This window comes from Phocoena sinus, chromosome 3 (genome assembly GCF_008692025.1).
Source record: "Phocoena sinus isolate mPhoSin1 chromosome 3, mPhoSin1.pri, whole genome shotgun sequence".
In the NCBI taxonomy this organism is placed as follows: domain Eukaryota; kingdom Metazoa; phylum Chordata; class Mammalia; order Artiodactyla; family Phocoenidae; genus Phocoena; species Phocoena sinus.
The window spans coordinates 131,803,166-131,825,672 of record NC_045765.1 but is presented as its reverse complement, the minus strand read 5'-3'; the positions used below and the strand labels follow the sequence as shown (position 1 = coordinate 131,825,672).

At 40.2% G+C, this 22,507-nt stretch overlaps 1 protein-coding gene and 1 pseudogene across 1 annotated transcript; both read left to right on the top strand.

Annotated features, from left to right (window-relative positions):
- The first annotated feature begins 317 nt into the window (after positions 1 to 317).
- HSPB3 (heat shock protein family B (small) member 3) lies at positions 318 to 1,028 on the top strand. Its single transcript, XM_032628558.1, has one exon. It carries the CDS (start codon positions 457 to 459, stop codon positions 904 to 906), a length of 450 nt encoding a protein of 149 aa, XP_032484449.1. The 5' UTR covers positions 318 to 456; the 3' UTR covers positions 907 to 1,028.
- Positions 1,029 to 11,246: 10,218 nt separating this feature from the next.
- LOC116751101 lies at positions 11,247 to 12,655 on the top strand (annotated as a pseudogene).
- Positions 12,656 to 22,507: the final 9,852 nt, after the last annotated feature.

The window sequence follows — 22,507 nt, the reverse complement described above, 5'->3', positions numbered from 1 at the left end:
TTAATGCAGTTTTAGCTCATATCATAAGACGAGTGCACATCTCTGGGCTGTTCTGATCCGCTAGATCACTGTAGTTCACAAGGACGGAGCACTCCCTCAGATATTTCTCAAACAGTTTCTGATTCTCTTTTTCTCTGGCGGTAAGCAAGGCAGACACACTTGCCAGGGATAACTGAGAATGTAAGGGCAATCCTTGATCGGCAGCTCGAGCAGGCTGTGTGCTAAAAGCAACTTCGAAACATGCCCTATAAATAGCCGTTCATTGTCAGCAGGAGTGAAAAGACAAGAGGGAGTGTGCCGCGCTGTGATTCAGGCCTAATTAAAGGGTTGCGTCTGCGCAGGGTTATAAGCGAATAGCGGCTCCAACAGATCCTCTAGTCAGTAGGCAACTGCGAGGGTTCAACACGGACAACGTAGCCGGGGCGGAAGGCGTTCGACGCTGGCTTTGCCTCCACTATGGCAAAAATCATCTTGAGGCATCTCATAGAGACTCCAGTGCGATACGAGGAGGAGTTTGAAGCTCGAGGTCTGGAAGACTGCAGGCTGGATCACGCTTTATATGAACTGCCCGGGCCAACCACCGTGGACCTGGGGAAAGCCAGGGTGGCCCAGCCTGCCCCCGTGGACACCGTAGAGATGCCGCCCCAGAGAGACGAATCCCGCTTCCAGGTCCTGCTGGACGTGGTCCAGTTCCAACCCGAAGATATCATCATTCAGACCTTCGAAGGCTGGCTGCTGATTAAGGCTCAACATGGAACCAGAATGGACGAGCACGGTTTTATCTCAAGAAGCTTCACCCGACAGTATAAACTGCCCGACGGCACTGAAACCAAAGATTTGTCTGCCATCCTCTGTCACGACGGAATTCTGGTGGTGGAAGTAAAGGATTCAGTTGGGACCAAGTGAAATCTTCTCGGTGCCTGTTCATACAGCACGAGGAAGATTCTGGTTCAGCCCATGGTATCACGAGAATGTGTGTATTACCTACGTTTGAAATGATTTTTATGAAGATTAAAAATATAGACATAGTTCCTGGTATATTGAGGTTGTCTTTGTTACTTTTACTCAGAAAGGAAAATTATTAAATATGTTCCTACAGCTCAAGTTGTTGCTATTCTTACACCTGAGAAACATGAACAGTTTAGGAGACCATAGTCTGATAGCAGAGACGACTCAGAATTATTTCTTCGTTACTCCAACAATGCCAGAGAAGCTGCATTTTAAACAATTGATGGCAAAAGAGCCACACTAATTTAAGAAATTCTTATCCATTTTATGAAAACTGTTTATATTGCTGAAAAGAGCTGTGATCCCCTTCACTTGATAAGCTTTTCTTTTCAGTATATTTTATTACAGTGGAGTGGAGCTTTGTAAACATAGAGTCTGAAGGTTAAAATATAGTATTTGAAAACTGGGTCTGAAATATGTTTATGATTCACTACATTTGTTACTGCCTTAAACTTACGTTGGAATTTTCAGATATAAATCTGATTTTTAAAAGTTCCAAATACGTACCTCTTTTTTTTTTAAGCTAAACTGGATCTTATCTGCAGTGTTTTCTAAAGCACAGCATATGTTCTGTGGCTATTTATGAAACATTAAGATGTATTAACTCATACTCATAAATTGAGTTTAGGAAGCCACTTTAAAAAGTACAATTATTGAATTCAAAAAATTTTAAACTATGCTTTTTAAATGTTACTTAAAATTTTAGATTTCGGAAGATGGCAAAATGTACTGCATCTGTTCTCACTGCATAATCCTTTGCTTTAAATAGCCTGGCAGGCAGTGGAAGTTCGGAGGCCGGAGTTTACATGGGAGTCTGAGTTTTTACAGCACAGGGGCTGCTTCTATCTCCCCCAACTGCTGCTTTGGCCCAAGGGAGCGCCTGACACACTGGTGATTAGGAATATTGTGTTCAACAGCTGGCCTGTGACATTCCAAAGATTTGCTATCTCATTCTGTACATATGAAATATTTCTTTGAGGAAGTAGCTGCTTTTACCCCATACCCCATGTGAGGCTGAGGACAGTGCTATGAATAGAAGAGGAATTTGGGTGTGGAAGACACCAGGGTAGCTACTGATTGCTGACAATACTGATGAACTCCTCTATGGTGCTTTATTCGTAGTTCACATGCAAAAACGAGAGATATGAAACAACAGAAAAATAAATCGGACAGTTGTGCAAGTGGTTTTGAAAACAGAGATGTTTGTTTACGGTCTAATTAAATTGAAAGGATTTTGAAGCTTCATGTTCATATGAGGTTATGGCCCATGCAGTGATGTTTGTGCATGCAACTCTAGGATCACAAGTTTTGTTTGACAAAGTGAATATTACAGACCACCTCTGCTACATAACAAAGTTAATGGTAATTAATGGGATTGCATCTACTAATATGACTAGAACTGAGATACCATGGGTCCCACATTATTCTTTCCCGTTGCTGGACAGAATAGTGTGAACACAAACTAGTGCTTTGAGAAACAAACACAAAAACCCCTCTCATGTGGCCTTGATCTTACTCTAGATGAGATCGTCTGTGAAATTCTTACCACCAGGAGCCACTGATAGGAAATGTTTAAAAATTATAATTAAAATAAACACATCATTCAATTAACATTTATTTTTTCTAAGACAAATTTTAAAGTAATACACAGCCATTTTTTTGATTTGGAAAATAGATCAAATATTATAAAAACCATTTATTGGTTGATAACATTTTCAACTAATCTTCACCATTCCTTACTTTAAATACTACTCTAACGTATAAATGCTTGTGGCTGTAGGTTGGGGATAGAAATGGTGAAAAAAAAAGGGAGAAAAAAACCATTAATATTCTTCTACGACCATGAGATAGCTACTTTTAATTCCTACTTCAGTCTTCTCTTGCACATAAATACATGTATCACTCTTCACAAAATTAGGACTATATTTGCAAGGAGTTTTTTTTTTGTTTTGTTTTGTTTTTAACATCTTTATTGGAGTATAATTGCTTTACAATGGTGTGTTAGTTTCTACTGTATAACAAAGTGAATCAGCTATATGTATACATATATCCCCATATCTCCTCCCTCTTGCGTTTCCCTCCCACCCTCCCTATCCCACCCCTCTAGTTGGACACGAAGCACAGATCTGATCTCCCTGTGCTATGCAGCTGCTTCCCACTAGCTATCTATTTTACATTTGGTAGTGTACATATGTCCATGCTACTCTCTCACTTCGTCCCAGCTTACACCTCCCCATCCCCATGTCCTCAAGTCCATTCTCTACGCCTGTGTCTTTATTCCTGTCATGCCGCTAGATTCTTCAGAACCATTTTTTTTTTTTTAGATTCCATATATATGTGTTAGCATATGGTATTTGTTTTTCTCTTTCTGACTTACTTCACTCTGTATGACAGTCTCTAGGTCCATCCACCTGACTACAAATAACTCAATTTCGTTTCTTTTTATGGCTGAGTAATATTCTGTTCTATATATGTGCCACATCTTCTTTATCCATTCATCTGTCAATGGACACTTAGGTTGCTTCCGTGTCCTGGCTATTGTAAATAGAGCTGCTATGAACACTGTGGTACATGTATCTTTTTGAATTATGGTTTTCTCAGGGTATGTGCCAAGTAATGGGATTGCTGAGTCATATGGTACTTCTATTTTTAGTTTTTTAAGGGACTCCCATACTGTTCTCCAGATGGCTGTATCAATTTACATTCCCACCAACAGTGCAAGAGGGTTCCCTTTTCTTCACACCCTCTCCAGCATTTATTGTTTGTAAATTTTTTTTTTTTTTTTTTTTTTTTTTTGGTCCGCAGGCCTCTCACTTTTGCGGCCTCTCCCACTGCGGAGCACAGGCTCTGGATGCGCAGGCTCAGCGGCCATGGCTCACGGGCCCAGCCGCTCCGTGGCACATGGGATCCCCCCAGACCGGGGCACGAACCCGGGTCCCCTGCATCAGCAAGCGGACTCCCAACCACGGCGCCACCAGGGAAGCCTGTTTGTAGATTTTTTGATAATGACCATTCTGACTGGTGTGAGGTGATACCTCACTGTAGTTTTGATTTGCATTTCTCTAATGATTAGTGATGTTGAGCGTCCTTTCATGTGTTTGTTGGCAATCTGTATATCTTCTTTGGAGAAATGTCTAGTTAGGTCTTCTGCCCATTTTTGGATTGGGTTGTTTGTTTTTTGGATATTGAACTGCATGAGCTGTTTGTATATCTTGGAGATTAATCCTTTGTCAGTTGCTTCATTTGCAAATATTTTCTCCCATTCTGAGGGTTGTCTTTTCATTTTGCTTATGGTTTCCTTTGCTGTACAAAAGCTTTCAAGTTCCATTAGGTCCCATTTGTTTATTTTTGTTTTTATTTCCATTTCTATTGGAGGTTGGTAAAAAAAGGATCTGGCTGTGGTTTATGTCATAGAGTGTTCTGCCTATGTTTTCCTCTAAGAGTTTTATAGTGTCTGGCTTAACATTTAGATCTTTAATCCATTTTGAGTTTATTTTTGTGTATGGTGTTAGGGAGTGTTCTAATTTCATTCTTTTCCATGTAGCTGTCCAGTTTTCCCAGCACCACTTATTGAAGAGGCTGTCTTTTCTCCATTGTATATTCTTGCCTCCTTGATCAAAGATAAGGTGACCATATGTACGTGGGTTTATCTCTGGGCTTTCTATCCTGTTCCATTGATCCATATTTCTGTTTTTGTGCCAGTACCATACTGTCTTGATTACTGTAGCTTTGAGGTATAGTCTGAAGTGCAGGAGCCTGATTCCTCCAGCTCCGTTTTTCTTTCTCAAGATTGCTTTGGCTATTCTGGGTCTTTTGTGTTTCCATACAAATTGTGCAATTTTTTGTTCTAGTTCTGTGAAAAATGCCATTGGCAGTTTGACAGGGATTACACTGAGTCTGCAGATTGCTTTGTGTAGCATAGTCATTTTCATAATATTGATTCTTCCAATCCAAGAACATGGTATATATCTCCATCTATTTGTATCATCTTTGATTTCTTTCATCAGTGTCTTATAGTTTTCTGCATACAGGTCTTTTGTCTCCTTAGGTAGGTTTATTCCTAGGTATTTTATTCTTTTTGTTGCAATGGTAAATAGGAGTGTTCCCTTAATTTCTCTTTCAAATTTTTCATCAGTAGTGTATAGGATTGCAAGAGATTTCTGTGCATTAATTTTGTATCCTGATACTTTACCAAATGCATTGATTAGCTCTAGTAGTTTTCTGGTAGCATCTATAGGATTATCTTTATATAGTATCATGTCATCTGCAAACAGTGACAGTTTTACTTCTTCTTTTCTGATTTGCATTCCTTTTCTTTCTTTTTCTTCTCTGAATGCTGTGGCTAAATCTTCCAAAACTATGTTGAATAATAGTGGTGAGAGTGGGCAACCTTGTCTTGTTCCTGATCTTAGTGGAAATGGTTTCAGTTTTTCACCATTGAGAACGATGTTGGCTGTGGGTTTGTCATATATGGCATTTATTATGTTGAGGTAAGTTCCCTCTATGCCCACTTTCTGGAGGGTTTTTATCATAAATGGGTGTTGAATTCTGTCGAAAGCTTTTTCTGCATCTATTGAGATTATCATATGGTTTTTCTCCTTCAGTTTGTTAGTATGGTTTATCACATTGATTGATTTGCATATATTGAAGAATCCTTGCATTCCTGGAATAAACCCCACGTGATCATGGTATATGATCCTTTTAATGTGCTGTTGGATTCTGTTTGCTGGTATTTTGTTGAGGTTTTTTGCATTTATGTTCATCAGTAATATTGGACTGTAGTTTTCTTTTTTTGTGACATCTTTGCTTTTGGTATCAGGGTGATGGCCTCATAGAATGAGTTTGGGAGTGTTCCACCCTCTGCTATATTTTGGAAGAGTTTGAGAAGGATAGGTTTTAGCTCTTGTCTAAATGTTTGATAGAATTCACCTGTGAAGCCATCTGTACTGGGCTTTTGTTTGTTGGAAGATTTTTAATCACAGTTTCAATTTCAGTGCTTGTGATTGGTCTGTTTATATTTTCTATTTCTTCCTGGTTCTGTCTTGGAAGGTTGTGCTTTTCTAAGAATTTGTCCATTTCTTCCAGGTTGTCCATTTTATTGGCATATAGTTGTTTGTAATCTCTCATGATCCTTTGTATTTCTGCCATGTCAGTTGTTAGTTCTCCTTTTTCATTGCTAATTCTATTGATTTGAGTCCTCTCCCTTTTTTTCTTGATGAGTCTGGCTAATGGTTTAGCCATTTTGTTCTTCTCAAGGAACCAGCTTTTAGTTTTATTAATCTTTGCTATTGTTTCCTTCATTTCTTTTTCATTTATTTCTGATCTGATCTTTATGATTTCTTTCCTTCTGCTAACTCTGGGGTTATTTTTTTGTTCTTCTTTCTCTAATTGCTTTAGGTGTAAGGTTAGGTTGTTTATTTGAGATGTTTCTTGTTTCTTGAGGTAGGATTGTATTACTATAAACTTCCCTCTCAGAACTGCTTTTGCTGCATCCCATAGGTTTTGGGTCATTATGTTTTCATTGTCATTTGTTTCTAGGTATTTTTTGATTTCCTCTTTGATTTCTTCAGTGATATTTTGGTTATTTAGTAGTGCATTGTTTAGCCTCCATGTGTTTGTACTTTTTACAGATTTTTTCTTGTAATTGATATCTAGTCTCATAGCGTTGTGGTCAGAAAAGATACTTGATACGATTTCAATTTTCTTAAATTTACTAAGGCTTGATTTGTGACCCAAGATAAGATCTGTCTTGGAGAATGTTCCATGAGCACTTGAGAAGGAAGTGTGTTCTGCTGTTTTTGGATGGAATGTCCTATAAATGTCAATTAAGCCCATCTTTTTAAATGTATCACTTAAAGCTTGTGTTTCCTTTTTTATTTTCATTTTGGATGATCTGTCCATTGGTGAAAGTGGGGTGTTAAAGTCCCTACTATGATTGTGTTACTGTCGATGTCCCCTTTTACGGCTGTTAGCATTTGCCTTATGTATTGTGGTACTCCTATGTTGGGTGCATAAATATTTACACTGTTATATCTTCCTCTTGGATCAATCCCTTGATCATTATGTAGTATGCTTCTTTGTCTCTTTTAATAGTCTTTATTTTAAAGTCTATTTTGTCTGATATGAGAATTGCTACTCCAGCTTTCTTTTGATTTCCATTTGCATGGAATATATTTTTCCATCCCCTCATTCTCAGTCTGTATGTGGCCCTAGGTCTGAAGTGGGTCTCTTATAGACAGTATATATATGGGTCTTTGCAAGGAGTTTGATATCCTGATCATACTCGTTCTTGTCTGTTGCCCTTCCCACCTCCCACTAACCCAGACCCATCCTCTGCCCTTCTTAGCCCCAGTCTGAGCCCAAGCAGGCTGACCCCTATGAGCCGCGTCATTCTAGTCTCCAACTGGGTTCAGCCAATGGGAGGCACTGACTGCAGAGAGGGGCTGGAGAGAGGTGGTCAGTGGGCAGGAGGGGAGAAATGTCAGGGCATTTCTTTCCCCACTAACAGTCTGCTGCAGACAGAGGCTCTGGCAGGACCTGCATCCTCCCAGGACAGGAGCTCTGGAGAGACAACCTTTCCCCCAGGACTTGGATGCCAGCATTCTAATCCTTTTGCCCCTTCAGCACTTGGGGTGGTGATGTTCTCTGCCTTTTCTTGTTCCTGGTGCTTCAAGAACCTCTATTGATTCCCTTTACTTTGCCTGCTCTCCCATAAGTGATTCCTTCATTAAAGTCCTTTTCAGGAGATAAAAGAAATTTTCACATATTGAGGTATGGTGAAGTCATGGCTAATACATGAGTTTACCTGAATTTTAACTGCTAACTAAAACAGCCTGTTTGTACCCTATCAAATGTACACTGTACATCTGCTTTAATTATTAAAGAAAAAGGCACATTGACTAGAAGTAAAGAATGTCCGGGCTTCCCGGGTGGCGCAGTGGTTGAGAGTCCGTCTGCCGATGCAGGGGACACGGGTTCGTGCCCCGGTCCGGGAAGATCCCACATGCCGCGGAGTGGCTGGGCCCGTGAGCCATGGCCACTGAGCCTGCGCGTCCAGAGCCTGTGCTCCGCAATGGGAGAGGCTACAACAGTGAGAGGCCCGTGTACCGCAAAAAAAAAAAAAAAAAAGAATGTCCATGTTAAAAATAAAGATCAAATGCCTCCCTTCCTGGCCTGCCAGTGCTAGAACTCCTTTGATGATAAGACTCCCTTCCCAGGGGCCAAGGCCATACTGACTCGCTATGTATCTGTTTTTCTGAAACCTTGAATGAATGGATTCCTGACTTATTTGATGTTCTTGGTTCTGACAAGATATAAAACTGTGTTGAAATCCATGATTCTCTGGAGCAGTTCTCTGTAGCGGTTATCTGAGAAGCTGTCTTCCAGGCTATAGTCCTCAGTTTGGCTCATATAAAACTCTTTTCTATTCCTATTATAGATTTTTTTTATTGATTGTTTTCATCAACACAGGAGATGGAATTCTGGCTGGTTTTCTTTGTTTGTTTGTTTTTGCCAGAACCCTGATTGATTGACTTCTTCTTCTCTTCTTTTTTTAAATACTTATATTGGAGTAGAGTTGATTTACAATGTTGTGTTAATTTCTGCTGTACAGCAAAGAGCATCAGTTATACATATACACATATCCACTCTTTTTTAGACTTTTTTCCCATATAGGCCATTACAGAGTATTGAGTAGAGTTCCCTGTGCTATACAGTAGGTCCTTATTAGTTATCTATTTTATATACAGTAGTGTGTATATGTCAATCCCAATCTCCCAGTTTATCCCTTCCCCCTGCTTTACTTCTTAAGTGATTAAAAAAAAATAGTGCATTACTTTCTTTTGCTAGCAAACATGAACTGATTTGTAATGGCTATGCACTATTGCAACACAGATAAACGGTATTATAATTTAACCATTCCTTTTCACTACTGGCCCCAACAGGAAGCAGATGGCACTGTTAAATTGGAATAATTCAAATTAGAATAATTTAGTTATAAAGACACTAATTACAAAGGAGTGAGCAGGGTGGAGAGGAGCTACAAGGCAGTGTCATAACCTGAGGGGAGCATTGTGGAGCTCTTAGGTCCCCCGGTCCAAGGGATGAGAGGAGGAAGCAGGTCTCAGAAATCAAAAAGAAAGTCAGATAGAGGAGACCATCAGCTGTAACTTTTATTTGAGGGACCAGCCCAAGGTGACCTCATAGGCACCGGGAGAATAAATACTTTCTCCCTCCAGTCTCCTACCAGGGCACCCAATTGCCTGGACTTATCTGGTAGCCAGAGGGTGCGGGCTTCCTGTAAATACAGTTCAACAACCTCCCAGGGCAGAGAAAAGTGGAGAGTGACTCCTGGGGTCCAGTGGCAAACTCCAGCACTTCAGTAAAGTGAGGACTGTTGCCATAGCTCTCTCTTAGGGAAGCTTTTCTACAAAATACAGCCTGAGACAAGGATTGAAGAGCCGACAGTTTATTTGGGGCGTGTAAGCCCAGGATGGTAAAGGTGAAGAAATAGGGGGAAGGAAGCAAGAAAAAATGGGAAACAAAGTGATGCGATGTGCTGCCCTGGTGGCCACTGTTTCACAATGAACTACAAAGAGACTGCAGGCTCTGGGCAGGGATGTTGGCTCAGCACTTGGAACTTCTCCAGAAAATTTTCAGGAAGAAATCAAATCTTAGAGCAATCCACAGGGAAGAAAGGAAAGGGAATTTGCTCCTATATCTCATCAGTCAAGGTTCAACTCACAGGGAGTAGACTTTCCTACACTCTGAGTTATATCATCCAACCCCTTAGTGGCTGCTCAGAAAATCAGACCCCATGCCCCACGGTGTGACATTTCACCCAGGCTAGGAGCAGAAGGATGACTCGGCATGATTAGGGCTCAGTCAGGGTGAGGAGTGCAGCCTCAGGGATTCCACTTGGACTCCAGCTACCTAAGGAGGCTAGACAAAGGCTCTGGCAAAGGTGGCAGCATCACGGTCTGGGAGGCAGGGGATATTTTCAAATAAAAGAGGGCAGGTGAGAAGGTACACAGGGTCTGTAGCCACAACAACCTCAGATCCAGAACTGCAGGAAGAGGGTGCCAGGCAAATCATACAGTCTTACAGCATCTACACTGCCTTCAAACTATGGACTGTAATATCACCTTATATTTTGATCTAATTTTTAATCTGCTTAGGTGCAAAGTCAGTCCTCTTAAACTTCTCTGGATTTTTCTTTTTCTGAAGATAGTGGACCAATCCTGGAAGTCCAGAAGATTTTGATTCCACTGATCTCCCCAAGTCCAAACTGACTTTATCTTATTTCTCACCTACTTGTGATGATCTGGAAATTGCTGTTAATGGGTCTTAGCACATCCAAAGAGTGATTTCAAAAAACACAAATAACAACTTCAGGTAAAAAAAAAAAAAAAAAAAAAAATCCAAAATACCTAATAATCATTCACTCAAGCTTAACAAAAATCATTTTTTTCAATAATGACCACTGTTCTCTTCAGAGCTTCTCAAATAATTAGTTGGAAAGAAGAATTAAAATGTTGGTTCATTATGCTGGCTAATAGCTTAGACATTATATTTTGAAAATAACTCTGTGTTAGCAATTGAGTTGGCTAGATGTTCTCCACAAAATAACAGAGAAGTATTTTAAATTTGAAAAGTAAATGATTCTAAGTAACTATATTTTTCTATATTTCCTTAGCATTGTTTAAAATATGAGTATGTATGTTTGCATGTATATGTTTATAAAATCCTGTTTATTAATGTTTTCTAACTTCAAGGACAAATACAAAAAAACATATTGTGGTAAGATAAAATGGTCTCTATGATACCATTCTTTGTAATTTGTTGAGACCTTCTTCATGACCCAGTATGTAGTAACTTTTCTTAAATGCACTATGTATATATGAAAATAATCCATGTGTATATTTTCTATTTGAGAATATATATGAACAATCGCCTAAGGAAGGAGACAAAAGAAAAAATAAACAAATGGGAGCTAATTAAAAGCTTTTGCACAGCAAAGGAAATCATTGACAAAATGAATAGACAACCGAATGAATTGGAGAAAATATTTGTAAATGATATGACCACTAACGGGTTAATATTCAAAATGTATAAACAGCTCATACAACTCAATATCAAAAATACCCCCCAACAACCCAATTAAAAATGGGCAGAAGACCTGAATAGAGACTGCAGTGAAAGCCGAGACAGCGGGCATGGGAGCAGGGGGCAGGCGGACATCTTGGGATCCGAAGAGTGGCCAGGCCGGCTGAGCAGGGGGCCGCAGACACCAGGTCTGTTCTCAGAGAGATGGGCCGCGGAGACTGAGCTGCTGCCATGACTGGAGGCTTATTCGTCTATAATCACAAGAGTGAGGTGCTCATCACCCAAGTCTACCGAGATGACATTGGGAGGAACGCAGCGGTTGCCTTTCGGGTCAATGTTATTCATGCTGGGCAGCGGGTACGCAGCCCCATCACCAACATTGCTCGCACCAGTTTCTTTCATGTTAAGTGGTCCAACATCTGGCTGGCAACTGTCACCAAGCAGAATGTCAGTGCTGCCATGGTCTTCGAATTCCTCTGTAAGATGTGTGACATAATGGCTGCCTACTTTGGCAAGATCAGCAAAGAGAACATCAAGAACAATTTTGTGTGCATATATCAGCTTCTGGATGAGATCCTAGACTTTGGCTATCCAGAGAACTCAGAGACAGGTGCGCTGAAAACCTTCATCACCCAGCAGGGCATCAAGAGCCAGCATCAGACAAAAAAGAGCAGTCTCAGATCACACTGGGCAGATTGTCTGGTGGCGGGAGGGCATCAAGTATAGCCAGAACGAGCTCTTCCTGGATGTGCTGGAGAGCGTGAACCTCCTCATGTTCCCACAGGGCCAGGTGCTGAGTGCCCATGTGTCAGGCCGGGTGATGAAGAGCTACCCGAGTGGCATGCCCAAGTGCAAGTTTGGGATGAATGACAAGACTGTCATTGAGAAGCAGGGCAAAGGCACAGCTGATGAAACAAGCAAGAGCAGGAAGCAATCAATTGCCATTGACGACAGCACCTTCCACCAGTGTGTGCGACTCAGCAAGTTTGACTCGGAGCGCAGCATCAGCTTCATCCCACCAGACGGAGAATTTGAGCTCATGAGGTATAGCACCACCAAGGACATCATCCTTCCTTTCTGAGTGATCCTGCTAGTTCGGGAAGTGGGACGCACAAAGCTGAAGGTCAAGGTGGTCATTAAGTCCAACTTCAAGCCCTCACTACTGGCTCAGAAGATTAAGGTGAGGATCCCAACCCCATTGAACACCAGTGGGGTGCAGGTGATCTGTATGAAGGGGAAGGCCAAGTACAAGGCCAGCGAGAACACCATCATGTGGAAGATCAAGTGCATGGCAGTCATGAAGAAATAGCAGATCAGTGCTACGATTGAGCTTCTGTCCACCAACAACAAGAAGAGATGGGCTCAACCCCCCATTTCAATGAAATTTGAGGTGCCATTCGTGCCTTCTGGCCTCAAGGTGCGCTACTTGAAGGTGTCTGAACCGAAGCTGGACTACAGCGACCATGATGTCATCAAATGGGTGCGCTACATTGGCCACAGTGGCATTTATGAGGCCCACTACCAGCTGCCTAGTGGCAGCTAGCCTGCCTCCCCACCACCCCCGTTCCACAGGTCTGGGTGCCCTCTACCACCACACATCAGTGTCTCCTCCCTCCTGCTTTGCTGCCTTCCATTTGCACCAGCCCGAGTCTGGGTCTGGACCAACCACACTGCAAGCGGGGCTCCCTGGGGAGGGTGGTTTCTGAGGCTCCTGTTCCTCCATGCATCTGCCTGCCCTAGCCCAATGCCAGGCTCTGAGTTCTGCGACCAAAGCCAGGTGGGCCCCATCTGCTCCCCTCCCCTGTGGCCACATCTCTCTGGAGTGGGAGGATTGGCTGCCCCTCACCTTAGAGCTCCCCCAAAGGCCAGAAATGGATCCCCAGCCCTCAGTTCCTACTCTGCTTTGGGATAGGGTGAGCTTCATTTTGTACATGTGTGACTTCATCCAGTTATAAACCTAATAAACTCTGTAGAATGGAAAAAAAACAACAACACCTGAATAGACACTTTTCCAAAGAAGACATACAGATGGCCAACAGGCACATGAAAAGATGCTTAACATCGCTAATCATCAGGGAAATGCAAATCAAAACCACAAAGGGATATCACCTCACACCTGTCAGAATGTCTATCATCAAAAAGATCACAAATAAAAAATGTTGGCGAGGATGTGTACACTGTTGGTGGGAATGCAAATTGGTTCAGCTACTGTGGAAAACAGTACAGATGTTCCTCAAAAAACTAAAAATAGAATTATATGCTACAGCGATTCTACTTCTGGGTATATATTCAACAAAAGCAAAAACACTAGTTTGAAAAGATACATGCACCCTAATGTTCATAGCAGCATTATTTACAATAGCCAAGATATGGTAGCAATCTAAGTGTCAGTCAACAGATGAGAGGATAGAGAAGAAGTGGTATATACGCACAGTGGAATACTACTCAGCCATAAAAAAGAATGAAATTTTGCAATTTACAACATGGATAGACCTGGAGGGTACTATTCTTAGTGAAATAAGTCAGACAGAGAAAGACAAATACTGTATGTTATCACTTATATGTGGAATCTAAAAAATAAAACAAACTAATGAATATAATGAAACAGAAAAAAAAATCTCCTTGTATTATCTAGTAATATATATTAAGATCCCATATTAGAGAATTAGAATTTGCACATACCACTTAGCAGTATCCATTTCAAAACATATCTGAATAACAAAGCTTTTTATATTTGACATTTCCCCTCAGTTTTCAAAGCTATTCTTTCCCAATAATTTTCATCAGAACTTAAGAACACTTGGGAGCTGCTCTACCAAATGTTAAAACATATTGTCACGCTACGATAATTAAAACACTGTGTTATTGCACAAAAATAAATTAATCAATGGGACAGAGTAGGAAACAATGAACAGAATCCCTCTACAAAAATTTAGTTTGATAATGGTAGCTGATAAATAAGAGTATGATTCAATATAAGCACCTAAGATAACTGTGTAGTTATCTAGAAAAATTAAATTAAAAGCTTATCTCTATTACACACTACAATCAAAAAGAAAAATTACAAATGAATTTTAAAAGTACTAAATATAAAACACAAAAAAATCCCATAAATATCCACTGTGCTGGTTATTCTTTATTCTCTCGCCTTTCACTGCCCTATTCTGTGCCCCCAGGGGACAGCTCTCTGGTTTCAAGTTGGGTTTACCCAACTGACAGCACCAGCAAGACAGCAGCCTGTGGAATGACAGACAGATTGGAGTATTTTTGATCTTTGACTCTTGCTGTTTCTATTCCAGGTTCTGGCAGAGGTTGCCTCCGTCTGTCAGCAGCTCTGATGAGGCTTCCCTCTCTCCTCTGGCTCCAGCCCACAATGGACCAATAGTTCTGTTTCCTTTTCCCTGTTCCTCAGGCTCAAGGGGGTAATGACTTCCCATTGTTACTGGTCTCTGGGTGCCTATAAGTCTGCATCAATTCTGATGTGTGGGAGTTTCTCCCATATCACCAAGCAATTCTGCCATGCCAGCTGGGTATACTAAAATTCAACTCAGTTCTGACACTATCTACCCATAGATCCTACAAGTTAAGGGGTCAGCCCAACAAGATTGCTCCTCTAAACCCAACTTCAGACATCAGTTGCAATCCCAAGTTATTACCTGTGTTTCTGATCAACTGGCTATAGACTGGCGATTCCAATGACCCCTTCCTTGTGTTGGATTAATTTGTTGGAGCAGCTCAGATAACTCAGAGAAACATTTTACTTATTAGATTACTAGTTTATTATAAAAGGGTATATAACTCAGGAAGAGGCAGATGGAAGAGATGCATAGGACAAGGTATGGGGAAAGGGTGAGGAGCCTCCATACTTTCTCTTGCCTCTCTCCTTGAATCTTCACACGTTCACCAACGTGGAAACTCTCTGAACCCCTTTCTTTTGGGTTTTTATGGAGGTTTCATTACATAGATATGATTAATTAAATCCTTGGCCATTGGTGATTGAATTCAATTTCTAGCCCCTTTCCTCTTCCAGGGATGAGGACTGAAAATTTTCCAAACCTCTAACCACATGATTGGCTCCCCTGGCATCAGCCCCCATCCTAGGTTACCAAGGGGCTTTCCAAAAGTCACCATTAACCTAACAAAAGACAACTCTGTGACTCTCCCCACCTAGGAAACTCCAAGGATTTTAGGAGCTTTGTAACAGAAATGGAGACTAAGACCAACTATATATTTCTTACTAGAAATCCCAATATCACAGTGCCTCAACATTTTTGTTGGTCCCTCAGCCCTGCCCACATCTCTGTAAATAATCACTTTATTATATATTTTTTAAAAATCCAAGCTAAGTATGCTTTTTGTTTCCCCTCGGAACTCTGAATGATGTATCCACCTATATATTCTTCATTTGGCACAAAAAAGGCATCTTTAAACAAATAAACAGAAAGAAAACAAAAAAATAGGAGAACATAAAAGGAAATTTTTATAAATTAAGGAATATTTGCAATTTTTGGGATTTTTTCTAGTCTATGTTTGAGACTAAAAAGTATGATGATATTCAGTGTTGCTGAGTATGGTAAACAATACCTCTTTGCTGCTGATTTGTACCATAAATTAGCACAATCTTTCTGCCAGATAGTACGTTAAGGCTCAGTATAATTTTAGAAGTAGAAGAGTAAGAATTAAAGAATTTACTCTAATGATACAATAAAAACTTGCACAAAAATTTGTGGGGCATTCTTTACTTTGAAGTATTGAAAATGTAAGAAATTTGTTAAACGAACTAAAGTCTATCCATATTATAAAACACTATACTGTCAATAAAAATCATCTTCCAGAAAAATACTGACTGAAGTGGAAAAATGCTCACTAAATTTAAGGAGGGAAAGCAAGTTACAAAAGGTATATAAAATTCCCACCTTTATTTTCAGTGGGCATGTCAATAAGTTTTTGTTTAGGACGTGATTCTAATGGCAGTATTGTACTTCATAATATGGATATGCCAAAACTTATTGTACGCCGAGAAGAATCAAAGGTTAAGTTTAAAAATGTCAAAAGAGGAGAGGGATCAAGATGGTGGAGTAAGAAGACATGGAGCTCACCTCCCACCATAAACATATCAAAGATATATCTGCATGAGGAACAATTCTCACGGAAAACTAACTGGAAACTGGCAGAACTCCTACACAACCAAGGCTGCAAGAAAGATTCCCCCATATATACTGGGATCCCCAGTTCCAGCTGAGTAAATAAATGCATACCTATCGATAATTACTTTAAATGTCAATGAACTAAATGTTCCAATCTATAGACATAGGATGGCTGACTGGATAGAAAAACAAGATACTCCAATATGCTGCCTATGAGAGACTCACTTCAGGGTAAAAGACACACACAGACTGAAAGTGAGGGGATGGAAAAAGATATTTCATGCAAATGGAAACAAAAAGAAAGCAGGAGTAGCAATACTTGTATCAGACAAAATCGACTTTAAAAGGAAAGCTATAACAAAAGACAAAGAAGGGCATTACATAATAAAAGTGATCAATACAAGAAGAGGGTATTACACTCATTGACATACATGCACCCAGTATAGGAGCAAAACAAATACTAACAGACATAAAGGGAGAAATTGACAGGAATACAATTATAATAGGAGACTTTAGTACTCCTCTGATATCAATGGACAGCTTTCCCAGACAGAAAATCAATAAGGCAACAGAGATCCTAAATGACACAATAGAATAGTTGGACTGAGTTGATATCTATAGGATAGTACATCTGAAAAACAAAAAAAGCAGAATACACACTCTTTTCAAGCATGCATGGAACATTTTCTAGGATTGACCACATACTAGTATACCAAACAATCCTCAACAAATTTAAGAGGATAGAAATTATTTCAAGCATCTTTTCTGACCACAATGGTATGAAACTAGAAATCAGCCACAGAAAGAAAAACAGGGGAAAACAAATAATCACAAGGAGACTAAATAACATGCTGCTAAAAAACCAGTGGGTCAACGATGAAATCAAAGAGGAAATCAGACAATACCTCAAGACAAACAACAATGAAAACACAACCTTACAAAATCTATGGGATGCAGCAAAAGCAGTTCTAAGAGGGAAATTCATAGTGATACAGGCCTTCCTCAAGAAAAAAGAAAAATCTCAAATAAACAACCTAACCTGTCACCTAAAAGAATTAGAAAAAGAAGAACAAACAAAGCCCAAAATCAGCAGAAGGAAAGAAATAATAAGGTGAGGAAATAAATAAAATACAGATAAAAAAATAGAAAGTATCAATGAAATCAAGAGCTTCTCTTTGAAAAGATAAACAAAATTGATAAACTTTCAGTCAGATTCATCAAGAAAAAGAGAGAGCCCAAATCAGTAAAATCAGAAATGAAAAAGGAGAAGCTAGAACCAACATCACAGGAATACAAAGGATCACAAGAGATTACTATGAACAAGTATTTGCCAATAAAATGAACAACCAGGAAGAAATGGACAAATTTCTAGAAAAAATACAGCCTACCAAGAAGGAGTCAAGAAGAAACAGACAATTTGAACAGACTGATCATTAGAAGCTAAATCGAAACTGTAATAAGAAAAACTCCCAGCAAACAAAAGTTCAGGACCAGACGGCTTCACAGGAGAATTCTACCAAGCATATAAAGAAGAGCTTATACTATCCTTCTCAAACTGTTCAAAAAAATTGAAGAGGAAGGAACACTCCCAAATTCATTTCACAAGGCCATTACCCTGAAACTAAAACCAGACAAGGACATCACAAAAAAAGAAAATTACAGGCCAATATCTTTAATGAATATAGATGCAAAAATCCTCAACAAAATATTAGCAAACCAAATCCAACAATACATAAAAAGGATCATACACCATGATCAAGGTGGATTTATTCCAGAGTCACAAGGATGGTTCAGCACAGGCAAAAGTGTTTTACTCATTCAATGAACATGTCCCATCTCTATTCTATTGGATTATTCTGAAGAAATCAGCATTTTTAGGACCCCAAATCCTAAGAGGTTATGAGCTATAAAATGCAATAAGCACAGATCACTTTTATTTCTAAAAGCCTAGTTTTCAGTGCATTGCAAATTATTTTCCAATTTGAACTGTAGACGCAGCCCAGAACTTCATTTAAGCTCAGAGTTTATTAGTGGGGGAGATCAAATGAGCTGTCTTGGCTGAAAGGCAGGCCAGGAAAGCATGTCTCCTTTCCTCACTTCCCCTGGTGGATTTGACTGGATGGGACAGCCACCATCATGTCCCTCTGTGAAATGCTACACTGAGGTTGCCAAGCACATACATACCATTCTCCTGAAACACTACTCTTCGAAAGGGTGGAATGTCCTTGTGCTCTTGTTTCATCTCCCCAAGCCTAGTATTCTCAAATTCTCCAAGCAACGCTCAAAGTCTTGGAGAACTCAGTGTGGCTTTAATTTTCAGTTGCTATCAAATGGGATACAATTAATTTCTTGTGGAACTGATTTTTTTTAATTTGCCAGGAATTTCTAAATAGGCTCTTTCGGTGCTAAGTCTATGAATAAACTTTATTCTTAGGGCAAGGAAGAAATATCTCTTAAAAAATAAAAAACCTCTAAGGATTGTAACTTCATGGCAAAAAAACAGAGTAATTAGGAAAGTAGACTTTGAAAGCAAACAAATATAGACAGACGGGGGTTTGAGTACTAACTTTGTAACTTTCTAATCTGGTCATTTTGGTCAGTTTGCTTAACCCCTCTATGCTTCAGTTTCCTCACCTGTAAAATGGGGATAATTATAGTACTTGATCACATGTGTTTTGAAGATTAAATGAGATGAAGATATAGGGTGACCAACAGGCCTGGTTTTTGCCCAGGCCTGAGGGGTTTCTTGGGACACAAGACTTTCAGTGCTAAAGCTGAGATATTCGCAGACTAGGATGGCTGGTCACCCTATAAGAGGTCAGGTACTTATATAATAATGCCTGGTATCCATAAATGATAGCCATTATTTTATGTATTACAGATATCTTTAAGCATATTCCCATGGACATGTTTTCTACATAGGTTAATTAGACACACCTCGACTTTATGCTTTATAAAAAGACTAAAACATATAACAAGAAAAAATGCTTCATTAGTAGATCAGCATCACTGTCCATTTTTAAGGTCTACTTGGTTATTTCTAAAATTCTACAAGTCTATGTTTTTGCTTACTGACTTCAAGTCTTGAAAAACCTCACATTGCTCTGTGAAGTAGAATGTAAGTACACATTTCTTCAAAAGTGCACTGTGGCAAGATAAGAAGCTTTGTCACAATAAGAAATGACTTGTAGAATAATCTTTTTAGTACAATGAATAAAAAGTCATTTAGGGGACATCAAGCTTTTGGATACAATATTTCCATGTGAAATATTTCTAGTTAAGACGGCCTACTGAGCATATTTCTTTATCAGTCCTCTCCTACCTGTCAGTCCTATTTAACAACATACATTTCTCTTTTGTCCTTATTCTCAGGCATTGCAGAGACTAGGAGGGAGCTTATCAGGTGACCTCAGATCCTGGCAAACTCGTGGCTGACCAAAAGTTCTTGGGATCACATTGACAAATCAGGGGAAAGGGATGCAGAGCCATTGTTTTCTAAGTTTGTCTGGTTTTAAGAGTCACCTGGGGCTCTTATTAAACATACAGATTTCTGGGTTCCTCCAATAGAGATACTGATTCAGAGAGGGGGTGGAGAGCCCTTGAACCTGTAATTGATTGGTGTCCCCTGAGACGCTTATGATGGGGCAAGTTTGGAAATGGTTCTCAACCAGGGATTGCCATTATGCCTGGGGGTCTCCAAGCACTTAATGCCATGGAACCAAGGATGATAAACATCCCACAGTGCTTGAGCCAACACAAGACACAAAACAAACCCTGGAAACAGGACAACCACTGTATAGAATTTTAAATGGAACTCTACACTTCATTTAGACACTCCATTAACGTTTGTTAATTTAACAAAATTATCAGTATCCCAAGGAGCTAGACTAAATATAGGCTGACCTGCAGATAACATCTCCCTCTTGAGGGATAAGGGAAAATTACTTTCATACAAGCAATTATTTTTAAACAGATTTATTCCTGTTCTTATTTTCTTCAAAGATTATATAATGCTATGTTTTATATGTAACACCAGGAGAGAGAGTACTGTTCCTTTCAGAAGGGACATTCTGAAAGAAAAGAAATAACCATGTGTAAAAAGATATTCTTTAACAAGTCTTGTTCATCATTTCCTTCCTACTTACTGCTCATCAACATGGCATGCATAATGCTTGTCCTCCTATTTACCTTTTTATTCTTTCTGCAGTGGTTCTCAAGTATAGTTCTCTATACCTGGAAGGTTTAATTTTCCTAGGGTTCTGTCTTCTCCTATTTTAAGTTTTCTTCTTGTATTTTCTTCTCCCCCAAGTGCCTTTATTTCCCGTGCTTACTTTCTGTCCATCTACTTCTCTTTCTTTCATTTTCTCTCTAGCATTTAGTCCCTCCTGCCTTATGATCTAGAACCTTTAGTGCCTGTATCATTCCTTGGATGTTACAGGCCAGCTGCCTGATGTGGGATGACCAGCTGTCCCAGTCTGCCCTGTACGAAGACCCCTCTGTCCCAGGGCAACCAGGATGGCTGATCACTCCACTTAACCAGTAACCTGGGGAAATAATACACTGACACCAGGTGGAGGGAGGAGTAACTCTGTTATTGGTAGTACCCTGCTGGGTGGCTGTAGTTTTTTAATTAGTGATTGTTGGAAGAGCATGCAAATGCAAATAAACCAAATAAAGGTCAGAACCAATTATTAGCAAGAGTTTCTCTGGTCCTTTCTGTGAAGGACCAGAGAAACCAAGTATGTGACTAAAAGAGACTTGGAAGATCAGTGTGAGAGACTGAGTTGGTCATTAGAGCTGAAGGCTGTGAAGCTGATGTGTAGCCCTGCCTGTGGAGAAAAGAGGATAGTTTTGGCACTGAGATGTTTGAGCCGAGTAAAAACCACTGATGACGTAGTGTATTCCAGAGTAACCGACTAATCAGGAGGACACATTGAAGAGGCAGAAATGGCTCTTCCTGCTTCTGGGAAGCATTGTGGAGGCTGAGTCTTACCAGTCTGAGTTGCAGGATCAGAGACTTCTCACCGGCGAGCTGAGTGGGCGTTCTCTCAGGGGCTCAGTGGAGCCCCGAACAGCCTTCTGTGGCTTTCTCCAGTGTTCTGGCTCAGAGCAAATTAGAGTAGTTAGGGGCTAAAATGTCTGACCGAAAACAAGCTTCACCACCCGTGTCGTTCTACCATGAAAAGGACCATTCCTCTTTTACCTTCAGATTGTCTTTGTATGTGCCAATATCCTTAGTCAAAGGCCATACTAAAGTATAACTCAGCCCCACTGTGATGCTAACTGATGACCCAGGGTTTGTTTTACTTTTAGGAGCCATAGGAAGAGCAGCTCTGCCACCTCTTCACTTCCCCTGTGAGAGAGGATTCCTGCTTCCAGGCGCACACGATGCCTATCTGACAAATTAGACAATTTTGAATACATGACTTATTCTTCCGTAATTAATTCATTCTAGCGGAAAGCACAGAACTCTGAGATTCTTAACAGACGAAGGGAGTGAAATCCAAGACTCTCAAGTACTTCGGGGGAAGTCTGACTCAACCATTGTTCCTTGTTTTCATTCAGCAAACCGTTTATTGAGCATTTAGTACATACTGAGCACTCTGCTTGGTGTTGTAGATAAAACAATGAAAATAGTGTAATTCTTGACCTCAAGGCACGGACGCTATGGTTTTTAGAAAGTTACATACATGTGAATAATAAAGGTGACAGGTGCTAGAGTCAAAGCATATTCACGTTACAAGGTAAGGGTGTAGTCCGTTCTCCCTGGGCTGTGGTCCCTGTAGAGATCTAGCCTACCAGCTCTGGAGGAGAAGGTCTGTGACTGTGATTGATTTATTCATCATTGATCTCTACTGCCTCACACTTAGTAGGTGCTCAGTAAATAGTTTTTCAATGAGCAAAAGATGGTGTTGCCATAAAGCATGGTGGATGTGCACAGAAACGATGCAAGCAGTTCAGCCAAAGGGTCCAGGTACTGCATGATCGGGCCCTGCCTCCCTCTCCAGCTGCCATCTCCCATGCTCTGCTCCCCTTCCGTCATGCTGAGCAGTTAAGGCTTTATCCTGAAAGCAATGGGGAGGGGGGGCCCAGAGCGTAGTTTTATGTCGGGCTCTAACATGGTCAGCTTTGTGTTTTAGAAAGATAATTCTGGCTGCAGTGTGAAGGATGGATTAGAGGGGGAAACTCTGGAGTAGGGAAGATCATTCAGATTAGCAGTCATTCAGTTGGGAGAATGCACACAAGAA

Coding starts and splice junctions, on each gene's coding strand:
- HSPB3 (XM_032628558.1), top strand. CDS start 457: ATGGCAAAAATCATCTTGAGGCATCTCATAGAGACTCCAGTGCGATAC.